This window comes from Carcharodon carcharias, chromosome 13, assembly GCF_017639515.1.
Source record: "Carcharodon carcharias isolate sCarCar2 chromosome 13, sCarCar2.pri, whole genome shotgun sequence".
NCBI classification, from domain to species: Eukaryota; Metazoa; Chordata; class Chondrichthyes; order Lamniformes; family Lamnidae; genus Carcharodon; species Carcharodon carcharias.
In genome coordinates this window covers 21,302,715-21,316,591 of record NC_054479.1, presented here as the reverse complement: position 1 = coordinate 21,316,591, position 13,877 = coordinate 21,302,715, and the positions used below count along the sequence as shown (strand labels likewise).

At 39.7% G+C, this 13,877-nt stretch overlaps 1 protein-coding gene across 2 annotated transcripts in view; it reads right to left on the bottom strand.

Annotated features, from left to right (window-relative positions):
* The window catches only part of inpp5jb (inositol polyphosphate-5-phosphatase Jb), a 94,413-nt gene that overhangs the window by 57,594 nt on the left and 22,942 nt on the right, over positions 1–13,877 (bottom strand). The window contains exon 3 of one of the 2 annotated variants that reach the window (XM_041203631.1): positions 10,296–10,403. The exons of the other annotated variant lie outside the window; for it this stretch is intronic. Within the exon in view, the coding sequence (XP_041059565.1) occupies positions 10,296–10,403 (108 nt within the window). The remainder of the gene's footprint in view (positions 1–10,295; positions 10,404–13,877) is intronic. 2 annotated transcript variants of the gene reach the window in all.

The following is a 13,877-nucleotide window of genomic DNA, read 5'->3' as shown; positions in this document are numbered from 1 at the left end:
TTTGTTGCCAAGGAGAGGAAAAACAAAAATCTTTATTGTATAAATCATCATTTTTACAAAGCTTGTTTAGAAGTTTCCAGTAATTTAAGCTGCTGCAACAAACCTGTGACTGCTTCATTTAAAATTCACTCATGAGTGAAGAGTCAAGAGACCTGAATTCAAGTGGCACGTACAAGTGATAGGCATCTTAAAGGGGCATTGTCCTAGTGGAAAAAATGCCTGGTAAACTTTTCCTCATTTGTTTGTAAATGCCTGAATGTTTAAATCATTACCAGCAAGTAGCACCAGAAGGATGAAGAGTACTAACAGCTGCTCTGAACTTTGTATCACACCCAACTTTAAAATATTGCCAAAGACTGAAACATGGAGCCATAGAAAAAGAGGAATCAAATATCCATTTAAGAGGAAGATAGATAAATAATACGAGGGAGAAAAGAATAGAAGGAACATGAAGAATAGATGTGGATCCCAACATCAGATGGACCGGTTGGGGCGAATGGCCTGTTTTTCTGCTGTATATTCAATATAGTTTATGTAAAGGTCAGTAACAGAGGGACGGAAGGAGCGTGTGACCAGAGATACAGAGTGTAGGTCGGGAACAGAAGAACAACTATGGCAGGTGGTAATTGCCGGGCTGACCAAATCCCAAAGAGGAACTTAGCCATGCTATCACAGCGATTTGCATTTTATATTTTTATTATGAGAAGGTATGTGTACTGAAGTCAGAAGTAAAAATCCTGCTACCACTTTTCAAGGTTTTAAATATGAAATTAAAACATTTATTAACAAAAGAAAAGAACATTTAATCACACAAGATTATGGTTATATTTAGTCTTATATAACATTTCCCAAAAGATTTCTACTTAGCTAGACTCACAAATAAACACCCTCTTCTATGCAACAATCCCTATAGATTCTTAATCGCTAAAAACATTCAGTAATATTACTACAAGGCACCCACTGTTGCTATAAGGGAGGTATTTCACTATCTTCTCTCTCCCTCTCACTCAACAATGGAAATCCAAGGCTTGTAACAAAACCTTGCTTTCTAGAAAAATCAGACACTTCTCTGGGGTGGCTAGAAGCTGCTTCCTTCGCATGACTGTGCTCACACAGCACCCTCTTCAAAATCACATGGCCATACACACACCTCACATAGCTTTCAATCTTTCCTTAAATATATTTCTTCCTTTTCATCTTTACCCACTGTTCTTAAAGCTCTTTTGAAAGTTACCATTGTAGGGTGGCTGAGTTGCCAATTTGTAATAGAGTTGAACTGCAGACACTTCTTGAGTTTATTTACCTTAAGTTTATTTACAATATACTCAGCAGCAACTACGCATGTGCTTTCAACTCCAACACTGTCCCTACACTGACTGCAGAGGTTGCCTGCGCTACTCTCCTATTGGTTACTACAGATCATGCGATCTTCCCTAACAAGTATTATTCTTAAAGGTACATTACACACCAAATAAAACCATAATTACTACAGTTACCTTTACCAGAACCTAAAAATCTTTCATGTTGTCTTTCTCGCCACTACTTTCAGGAAAAATAAACTTAATAACTTTGCTTTATTTATTCATGGTCTTTGCCATTGTAAAGCTTCTTTTCTCTCTTTGAAATTCAATAGCTAAAAATTCATTCCTTATTTATCTGCTAATGCAAATTCTTATTCATGTTGTGTCTACTGGTATTCCATCTTAGCTTGTCCATTTTCACTTATCATTTAAACCTTGCAGCCTGACTGTCTTCAGTTAAATTAAATCAGTCACAGACACACACAAACATGCACACAGCTCCCACAAGCCTGCTTCATAGTATCCCACAGTAATATTGGAAAAAATGATATTTTCTTTACACCTCCATCCTAATGAAAACATGAACAGTCATAATTCTAAAAGACAGTTTCATTTTCTCAACCCATTTCACATTACTTACTAAACTTCTCTATATACACAAAATTATTACACCACCAGGTACATGCATTAACATGACAATATACACAAGTCCTTTGTGTCAATAGAGGTCATTTTAGTCCATCATCCATGTTTCAAAACTTCAATTTCCATTGAACTTTAAACGACGACGCAACTGCACTTAAATTTTATCATCCAGCCACATGTATAATCTGTAAATTAAATGGTTGGCAGCAATAAACTCCATCTGAACAGTCTGGCATTCCAGTTTTGAAATTTTTCCAGAAATTTTAAAGGATTGTGGTCTGTATAAATAATTGTTTCTGAAGACCTGCTTGCAATATAAACCTTGAAATACTGCAACACTAACCATAGACCTAGAGTCTCTTTTTCAACGGTTAAATATCTTATCTGATGTACATTCAACTTCTGTGAAAAATATCCTACCGGCTTTTCAATCCTGTTTAATCTTCTTGTAACAACACAGCACCAATACCCATATCACTTGAATCAATTGCCAACTTAAACTGTTTAGCGTAATTAGGTGCTGCCAAAACTGGTGTAGTAGTCAACGCAGTTTTTAAACTGTTAAATGCCTTCTGACACTTCTGTGTCCATTGAACTTTCTTGTTCATTTTTAGTAGTTCAGTCAATGGAACAACCACACTGCTAAAATTTGGTACAAACTTCCGATAAAATCCACTCATGCCTAGGAATCTCAAAACTTCCCAATATGTTCAAGGCACTGGGAAATTCAGGATGGCTTTTACTTTCACATTTTGTGGGGTCACCTGACCATGTTCAACGGTGTGGCCTAAATATGTAACTTGCGCTTTCGCAAATTCACTCTTAGCCAAGTTCACCACCAAGTTAGCTTCTTGCAGTCGACCAGACAGCACACTTGACTCCCATGTTTGACTGAAAACTATCAAATAGCACAAATATAAATAGCACAATGTCTCAGTCCTGCAATTACTTTGTTTGTCAGTCTTTGAAATGTTGTTGGTGCATTCTTCATACCAAATGGCATAACTTTGAACTGATATAGTCCATCTGACTTTACAAAATCTGATGTCTCTTTTGCTCTTTCCAGTAAGGGAACTTGCCAATATCCTTGCAGCAGGTCAATCTTTGTGATAAACTCTGATTGCCTCACTTTCTCAATACAACCTTCCAACCATGGAATAGGGAATGAATCTGCTTTCATCACTGTGTTCACTTTTCGATAATCCACACAAAGTCATTGTGTTCCATTCGGTTTCAGTACCATCACAATGGGTGAACTCCAGTTACTGCAACTAGACTCATTGATGTCATTCTGAAGCATGAATTCAATTTCTTTTTGCACTTGACCTAATTTTACTGAATTTAATCTGTAAGGATGCTGCCTTATTGAAACTGAATCCCACACATCTACATCATGCATAGCCAAATTTGTTTTCTCCAGCTTATTCCCACAAATAGTTTTGTGTGAATGCAATAGCTTTTCCAAATCACTTTGGCACTTGTCTAAAAGGTAATTCAGTATCACATTTAAATTTTTAAGCATTCCCTCATTGTCCAATTTAATTAGAGGAAAGTCAATTTCAGAATCCTTCATTTCTACCTCCTTTTCCTTATCTTCCACTCCCAATGCTTCCTTTTGGTTTCCTTCCTGTTAACTACTTTTTAAGCATATTTACATGGCACACCCTCTGGTTCTTTCTTCTATCTGGGATTTTTATTAAATAATTTAATTCATTTAGTCTACTTTCAATACAGTAAGGCCTACTAAACCTTGTCTTTAATGGTACATCTGACACTAGCAACAAGACTAACACCTCTTCTCCAGCAACAAAACTGTGAGCTTTTACCCTAGTACTTGTCTTCATCACTCGCTTTCTTTAAATGTTCCTTAGTTACCTCACGTGCTTGGTTCAATCTTTCTCTAAATGTTGTCACATAATCCAGGAGACTAGTTTCCAAACTTTGACCCACTAATTTCTCCTGAACCAAACTAAGTGGTCCCCTTACTTCATGACCATAGACTAACTCCTTAGGGTATCCCTAACAGCAAAACACAAGAATGGAATTCCTCATTCCCAGTCTTGTGAGTAGTCTTGACTATATGCCTTCATCTTAGCCTTTAAAGTTTGATGCCATCTCTCTAAAGCACCTTATGATTCAGGGTGATAAGCTGAGGATTTAAACTGCTTTATTCCCAGAATGTTCATTACTTCCTTTAAGCAGCTGTGACATGAAATTCAAACCCTGATCCCACTGTATCTCTTTTGGTAACCCTTATCTTGTAAAGATTTTGGTCAACTCCTCTACAACCCTCTTTGCTGTAATATTTTGTAAAGATATAGTTTCCAGAAATCTAGTGGACACATCCATGATTGTCAGCAAGTACTGGTTTCCACTTTTGGTCTTAGGGAGGGACCTTACACAATCAACCAGGTTCCTGGTGAAAGGTTCCTCAAATTCTGGAATTGGAATTAAAGGTGCAGGTTTAACCACTGTTTGAGGTTTCTTTATTACCCGACATGTGTGAAATGTTCAACAGAATTTGACCACATCTTTTGCAGACCAGGCCAATAGAAATAGCTTTGCATTTTATCCTGAGTTTTCCTAATTCTTAAATGTCCAGCTATTGGAATTCCATGAGCCACTCTTAATATTTCATTTCTGTATCCAGTTGGTATAATCATTTGATATACTACCGCCCACTTCTCATCTGCCGGAACATGAGGAGGTCTCCATTTCCTCATTAACACATTATCTTTAATGTAATAGCATTCTGGAATATATTCTACCTCTGTCTCCGAATAAGCTATCTGATATAAAAACAAAAAACTGCTGATGCTGGAAATCCAAAACAAAAACAGAATTACCTGGAAAAACTCAGCAGGTCTGGCAGCATCGGTGGAGAAGAAAAGAGTTGATGTTTCGAAACGTCAACTCTTTTCTTCTCCGCCGATGCTGCCAGACCTGCTGAGTTTTTCCAGGTAATTCTGTTTTTGTTAAGCTATCTGATATAACTGCTTTATTCGTGGAACCTTCTTAACTTTCTTTTGAAAGTTACCTTTCCTATTTTACCTTTCATGTTGTCTTTTTCAAGAAAAATAAACTTTATAACTTTGCTTTATTTATTTATGATCTTTGCCAGTTATAAAAGTTATTTTGTCCTCTTTGAAATTCAGTAACTAAAAAGTCACTCATTTATCTTCTAATGGAGATTCCTATTCATATTGTATCTACTGGTCTCCCATCTTAGATTGTCGATTTCCACTTCAAAGATGCCTACTTTACACCTAACCCTTTGATGATTTAAACCTTGCAGCCTGACTGTCTTCAGTTTAATTAAATCAGTTGCAACCACACACAAACATACACACAGCCCCCACAAGCCTGCTTCACTGTATCCCACAGTAATATTGGAAAAAATGATATTTTCTTTACAAGGTGATGAACAATGTCACTGAGGGACCACTCAAGATCAAGTTTCACCAGGGTAGATTTTGGCTTTGTGTAATAGTGTAACAACAACTTGCAATTAGAAAGCACCTTCAACCTTTGCTTCACCTGAGTGTTATCCAACAGAATTCGACAGGAGATATCAGGACAAGTTTGATCAAGGAAGCAGTTTTTAAAGAATGTTTTAAAGGAGCAGAGAGAGGTAAAGAGGTTTAGGGAGCCAATTCCAGAGCTTAGGATCTAGACTGCTGAAGGCAAGGCTGCCAAACCAACAGGTGATAATAAATTGGCAGTTCATTTTACGACTCTCCAGTTTTGATTCCCAACCTTGTCCATTGGGAGGAATATAGTGCGGGCTCTTCATACAAGATCAAAATCAGCCCCAATGGATCTGACGTGCTTTTACAGTGTTACAGTTTGGCGGTGATTCAAGTTCTTTGATGTCAGGTCAGAATACGGGCATATTTTGATGCATTTTGGTGAGTGTTAATTAGCCTTTGCAATACAGAGAGAAACACTTCAGTAAAAATCCCTCTTCCTGTGGTCACTAATGTTAGTAATTTTCAGTGCATAATACAAACAGCCTACTCAGGTACAGGCCAACCTGTTAACAACATAAGGTTCAGAAAATGCTGGAAAAACTCAGCAGGTCTGGCAGCATGAGTGGAGAGAGAAAACAGAGTAATAATTTCGAGTCCATATGGTTCAGAAGAGTCACATGGACTCAAAACATTAACTCTGTTTTTCTCTCTACGCAGATGCTGCCAGATCTGCTGAGTTTTTCTAGCATTTTCTGTTCTTGTTTCAGATTTCCAGTATTGGTGCTCTGCTTTTATTAGCATAAGATTCACATTGGGATGGAGAGCGACTGAATGGATCTTGTACCTTCATCAGCTCTCTGTCCCCATATTAACATACATGAAGAATCTTTGGTCTTGATGTGTTCCAAACATTTTGATACAATAGGAGTTTATTTCATTCTAACACACATGCTGGAACCAGCTCACTCCTTCAACACATATCAGAGAGATTCAGCACTGTAAAACATATTTAGAGTATTGTGAAAAGGTTTTTGAAGAAGTCTGTAATTCATGCTGTGCTCAATCCTAACACCCGTCCTCCTGCTTCCTGCCGGTAACAAGTGTAATGAACCCAGATCAATAATTAATGCAGGCATCAATCAAGCTGCTGACTCTTTCTGGTATTTTTACACCTCTGCCTTGCCAATAAATTTGATGGACAAAATGTTTGGACAGATTCCCTCTCCCTGTCACTGGATCATTCTTTGTGCTCAAGCACAGGAACAATTCCTGCCTCTTGCTGGCTTCCTCGCTGACTAAACAATTGCATTTATTTTAAAAGTAAGTTCACACAGAAATGAAAGTAGAATATTCTACTTGCCCATAAGATTGAATCTAGTGCACGCCTGTAGAGGCTCATGAGGAACCTTACATCTTAAGGCAAATGTTAACAGAGCAGGAGGATCCAGGGTTCATCTGCTGGTCAGTGTTGAGCTAGCAGATCTCAACTAGATAATTTCAGCTGACATGTCCCTGGGCTTAGGGGGTAAAAGGGACCGACATCCCAGCTCCTGATCCCTAGGCAGTGAAAAGTAATTGTGTACGGATGTCATGATCAGACAGCAGAACATTATTCCAGCAGGTACTTAGGAAAGGAGGGCTGAAATTGTGAATGGATGCACAAGAGATTTAATACTTGGTAGATCAGTATAGAATCTACAGATGTCTTGGTAACTATAAAAGTATTAGCAAAGATTTCAGGTATCGATCCCTTTGATCAGATTACACTACACACATCCTAGACTAGTAAAAGCTGTTCATTCTAGTAGCCTAATGGGCATTATTAAGAATATAATTTGTTATGCTGATGCTTGTAATCTAAACCACACACAAATCCAGGAAAGGGATTGGTTCTCTCTAAAGACATCAATCCAAGGGTTTTTGCTTTTCCCTATATCCTCACTGTGATAGTTCGAAAGAAAAACTTGCCTTTATTTAGCATGTAAGTCAAATATACTATTTTTGAAAAGCAGTAACTGTTGTTATGTAAAAAAAAACCTACATTGTGTACACTAAGAGCCCTCAAACAGCAAATTAGATGAATGATCAATTAATCTACTGCTATTGAGGTTCATCACCCTAACTTTGCAGGACCTCAAAGCAGTGGAACTCCAATCCCCCTCAGCCTTTTCTTCCTTTACAATTTGAAGGCTTTTAAAGACAAGCTTGGCATCATTGGCAGATGAAATTTAATGCATTGAAGTGTGAAGTGATACATTTTGGTAGGAAGAACAAGAAGAGGCAATATAAACTAAAGGATACAATTCGAAAGAGGATGAAGAGGCACCTGAAGCTATGTGTGCACAAATCATTCGTGGCAGGGCAGGTTGAGAAAGGCATACAACATCCCAGGCTTTAAATATAGAGGCTTAGATTACAGAAATAAATAAGTTATGATGAACATTTATGAAGCTCAGGTTTGGCCTCCACCAATACTGGACACCACACTTTAGGAAGGATGTGAAGGCATTAAAGAGGGTGCAGAAAAGATTTACAAGAATGGTTCCTGGGATGAGGGACTTCAGTTACGAGGACAGATTGGAGAAGCTGGGGCTGTCTCCTTACAGCAGGAAAGTTTGAGAGGAGATTTGGTAGAGGTATTAAAAACATGGAGGGTCAGGACAGAGGTCAGATAAGGAGAAACTGTCCCTGTTGGAGGAAGGATTGAAAACCAGGGACCACCAGTTTAAGGTGATTGGTAAAAGAACCAAAGGTGACCTGAGGAAAAACTTATTTACACAGTGAGCGGTTAGGGTCTGAATGCACTGTCTGAGAACGTGGCGAAGGCAGATTCAATGATGGCTTTCAAAAGAGGATTGGATAAGGGCCTGAGCAGAAAAAAATTGGAGGGTCAAGAGAAAAAGGCAAGGGAGTGGGGCTAGCTCTGCTGCTCTTGCACAGAACTGGCCTGGACATAATAGAGTGAATAATCTCCTTCTGTGCTGCAACCATCATATGATTCTATTTAATCACTATTCCTCTTTGACTTCATCCCCTTTCAATCCGGATGGTGCACATTGTCCTTTCAATTAAGTTTCTCAAGTTAAAAATGTTATGCAGTTAGTCTGTTTTGAGTTAAAAGGCTTGTGGATTATGAAACCAGATCTGAGCAGCACCTGGGCAAGGGTTGAAGCACAATCATTCACTGCACAGTAGATAGTAATAGTCTACAATTCTTGTTAAAATCAATGCTAGTCTTTCACCACTCTGCTGATACTCTCCAAGAGCTAAAGATGACAACCACTGGTCTTTTCTAAAGTTAGACCCCATTAATGCTACTCCAGAAATACAACTTCAACCTCATTTCTCTCCTTCTCTCACTCAAGGAAATCACTTACACCTAATGTGAACTGGAAGTGCACTTCGTCTCAATGTTTTCCATTTCCTCTCTTCTCCTGTAGTTGCTACAGTGCAGGTCCATGGTCACCATCTGACTTGCTACACTATATGTGAACTTAAGACAGCCAGGGTCAACATACTATTCATTAATGACAGCGTCACAATCAGCCCAATCTTGCTCTCACCAAAAACCTTCATCTGTATTTTCAAGCAGGAGCCACTGCATAGCACAAGAACACAAGGAAAAGGAGCAGTAGACCATATGGAAGGAGTAATTTGACAAGGAAGTATTCAATGAACGACATGACACTAGGAAGTTCTGAGGAACAAAGGGACCTAGGCGTGTGTGTCCATAGATCTCTGAAGGCAGAGGGGCATGTTAGTGGGGTGGTGAAAAAGGCATATAGAACACTTGCCTTTATCAATCGAGACATAGATTACAAAAGTAGGGAGGTCACGTTGGGGTTGTATAGAACCTTAGTAAGGCCACAGCTGGAGTACTGTGTGCAGTCTGGTCACCATATTATAGGAAGGATGTGATTGTACTGGAGGGGGTGCAGAGGAGATTCACCAGGATGTTGCCTGGGATGAAACATTAAAGCTATGAAGAGAGGTTGGATAGACTTGGGTTGTTTTTGTTGGAGTAGAGAAGACTGAGGGGCGACCTGGATTATGAGGGGCATGGACAGGGTGAATAGGGAGCAGCTGTTCCCCTTAGTTGAAGGGTCAGTCACAAAGGGGCATAAGTTCAAGGTGAGGGACAGGAGGTTCAGGGGGGATGTGAGGAAAAACTTTTTTACCCAGAGGGTGGTGACGGTCTGGAATGCACTGCCTGGGAGGGTGATGGAGGTGGGTTGCCTCACATCCTTTAAAAAATACCTGGATGAGCACTCGGTATGTCATAACATTCAAAGCTATGGGCCAAGGGCTGGTAAATAGGATTAGGTAGGTAGGTCAGGTGTTTCTCACGTGTCGGTGCAGATTTGATGGGCCAAAGGGCCTCTTCTGCACTGTGATTCTGTGATATGGCCTGTCGATTCTGCTCCAACATTAAATACTATCATGGCCGATCTTGGGCTTCAACTCCATTTTCCAGCCTGCTCCCCATATCCCTTAATTCCCCAAGAGACCAAAAATCTCTCTATCCCAGCCTTAAGTATATTTAATGAACGAGCCAACAGGAACTCGCACAAATATTTTTCCTCCTTACTGATGGATACCAAGACCAACTGTAACATGCATCTTTAATCACAGCTGACATGAAATCACTTAGCACAAACTGGGAATTAAACCTGGGACCTGAATTAAAACACTACAGCGTGCAATAGGAGAGATGATCCATGAACCATACAGACCCAAAGCTCTTGCCATTGATACATTTGCTGACTCAACGCAAATTGGGTAAGTGAAAAGATATTCTACTTCTTGCCACTAATTCCACTCATCCACTCGATAAGTACAGCATTCTCAATTCCCAAAAGAAAGAAAAGCCTTCACTTACCCAATGACATACATGTCAATTCTTGTATCAACTGAATTCAGGCCCAAAAGAGAAGTGACATCATCAGGTGGGACAGCAGTGCCAACATTCCATGTGACTATTTGCATACTGTCAACATAAAAAATAAGTTTTAAAAGGAGGAAACAACATTGAAGAAGCAGAACACGTTGACCAAGGCACAGGGTCCAGTTTCTTTCTTTGTGTTGCTGAACAGGTGGGATTGGAGCTGACAGGGATCGATGCCAACTGAGAGGCCCAAACACTAAGAGGTAAAGTGGGTTTAGCTCTGTTTGGAAGGGTGGGGAGATGGGGGGGGGGGTGGGGGTGCAAGGAATATAGTGTGTGAGACAGCAGGTAAGGAAGGGTTGAGTACTGGTGTTGTGGGCATGGATCAGTGCACATGAGTCTTGCTTCAAAACCGTTTGGTATCAGGGAGCACTTGTGCAGGACTTTCTCTCAAGGTTAAACAGTGGGTAAAAGCCATGACAAGGTATACGGCATATGGTGCATGGAAGGAAAGCACTTGATAGGTCACGTGTCCCTCTTCTACTTCATATTCCTTTCTTAAAATCACTTCATTTTCAGGGGGTTCAAGTTTTGCAATGACTCTCTCAGCCTGCTTGTTTTATCACTCACTTCAATATACATTTATTTAATTTTAATATCAGGGGCACTTTTTGACACATATTCTACTGCATGCACTCAATGTTCCTGTTCCTCAGTGTTACTTCATTCTGTTCTGGAAACGCTTGAATACAAAGTTACAAATAAAGTAACTTGCTTTATAAAAAACTTTCTAAATAAAACATGTTAAAGTAAACAGGAAACACATTTGAAACAAGCAGATTCACTGTCAAACCCTTTAAAAACATCAATTGAACCTCTTAGCTTTCTCTGTTCAAGTGAAGATGATCTCAATATCTCAAGTCTCTCCTCATGACAAAAGCTCCTCATCTTGGTGAATCCACCTGTTCGAAATGGGTGTCCTATTCAAAATGTTTTATTTAGAAAGTCTCTTTCTTATTCTGAAAAATTACCTCATTTGCAACTTCTTATTTAAGTTTCCAGGACAGAATGAGAAATAATCAGGCTATGCAGTTGAGTGCAACTCTCCTCAGAATAATGGGAGCACTTTTCATTCCACTCAGCTCATTCAAGCTGGGAACTGATGGGTCTCAAAATTAATTGGGGGTTTAATTGTATTCAGGCAGTGGGCATTAACTGGGAATTCACTTGTGCTTCTATATATGGAAGCAGGCTGAAATTGTGTTGGGTTTGGAGGTGCACGTTTGTAATGTGTGTCTCTGTAATTAAATATTTATCAGTGTGTAAGGACTCAGCTCCAGGTCAATCCATCACTGCCTGGTTATCTTAACCGTAACACTTGTTGATCTCAGAGTGGCGGTAAAGGTGCTATAATTGGTCTTAGCTTTCCTAATTAGGGTTAGTTAGGATCCTGTTTGCTGCTTCTTACCTTATACTAGAAAATGGATATCAGAAGAGAGAATATTGGTTTGCGATGGTCTCCATGTTAAAAAATCTGCCAATGTTTACTCTCATGTTAAAAAGGGCCATTGAGTGTTTACACTCAAGTGCTTTGAGGCATTCTGAGCTTGTGAAAGGCGCTATGTGAATGCAAATCTTTCTTTCTATTTGGATGAGGTACAGGAGGATTCCCCAGGCATGTGGAACTATACCATCACAGGAGTCATCACCTTCAGCAGATGAGAGACAAAAACTCAGACTGAAGGTCATTACCAAGGTAGCCATACCTTAACTGGTGGAAATCTAACTGCTGAATTCTTGTCCACAGGAGAAAATAAACCTGGGAGCAATACAAAGAACAAGGTTCGATAATAGAGATTCTGTGGGGTCAATATAAGGAAGGAAAGCGTACAAAAAACAGTTGTTAATCTACTACTGAAACGCCAACAGTTACCTGCAGCTGTTATATACAAAATTCCTCTAGTGGATGAGAAATTTTGATTAAACAAGATTAGGAGAAATTACAATGTAATGAGTTCCTCAACTAAACATCTAGCCATTAATTACTTCTTAGTTACCCTTTTATCACCTCTCCATGACGTCAATTAATATAATTTTATTCGCACTGTTGTTTCCGGACACAGCAAGTTATATAAAAAGAGCACATTGAGTAGGAGGCTGCAATTCAGATGACGTCAATAATTCTCTCAAACTGTTCTCAAGCTGCCACCACCTCCTCCTCCTCAATTAGCTCTCTGCATTGATGCTGTTGGGACTCTACAGAATTAAAAGCTCAGATGGAGGGTCATCAACAGGGCAGTTCTCCCATTTTGAAAGAACCAATGCTATCACTGGGACTTGTAAAGCTGAAGACACAGGCAAGGAGACACATATCCAGCAGCTGAGCAGGCCTTGTAATGTCTCAAATACAATATCTGCAACACAACATGTTGCAACCGACATGCAGTTTACCTTTTGTTAAACAATCACTGCCAGAAGCCTCTCCACAGCCCCTTCATGGAGCTGAGAGATGGTCATTCTCTCATTCATTCCAGGTGACCAACAATTAACAATTGCTTCCATTTTCGTTATTAGTTGGGTATCACTGGTATTCAGATCACATAATACCTAGTTTCGATCTGCTTTAATACTCAGTTAAAGATTGGGAATGGTTGCCAATAATACGTTTCAACAGCTCTAACCCCCTTCTTTGTACTGGAACACACAGTTCATTGTACATCAAGGGAAAACAATTTGCATAATTTTTGCTTTTCATGTATGATCTCATGATATCAGAAGCTGGTTAATTTGAATCTGGTTAGTTCAAAGGTGCAACTAAGGTTATGTTCCAATGACTACAGCTCAGCTTTTTTCCTCCATTCCTCTCCTGAAGACATTAAGGTTTGTTGAAGTACAGCTTTACCATTCTGGCCAACCCACAGTATCTCAGCCAGGTTGCATTTGAGCTTAGACAGCAAGTATTAGAAAGTTTTCCAACCACTGGGCCACCACAGTTATGTGTACTCCTACCTTCACTTCATCCTAACACATGCACACTTTTCAACAGGGGTCACTGGATAACAAATAGCAGCAGAAGACATATGAACATAAGAAACAGAAGTAGGATCCGACCATTTGACCCTTCGAGCCTGCTTCGCCATTCAATATAATCTTTCAATTCAACTTCGACCTCCTGATCAATTCCCAAATCCCTTATTCCCCTTAGAATCCAAAAATCTACTGATCTTTGTCTTGAATAAACTCAATGGGTAGGGTTTTCCCCTCGTCGGGCGGGCAGCCGGGAATAGCCACGAGACCGACAGCCGCCCGCAATCGGGCTCCAAAACCTCAGCGCTGCTGGAGTGGGGGAGGCAGGAGGAGCACGAGCGCTGAAGCGTGCACATGCACGGGGCAGCACGTACTGAAAGCTCTCTGAAGGCACAAATCTGCCTCAGGGAGCTGAAGAATTTTAAATACAAAAATAAACTTTTTACAAATGTTATAAACACGTCCCCACATGTGACTCAGTCACATGAAAAGGGACATGTGAAAAAGGATGTCAAAAATTTTTTACTGTTTTTTTTAGTAACTATTGGA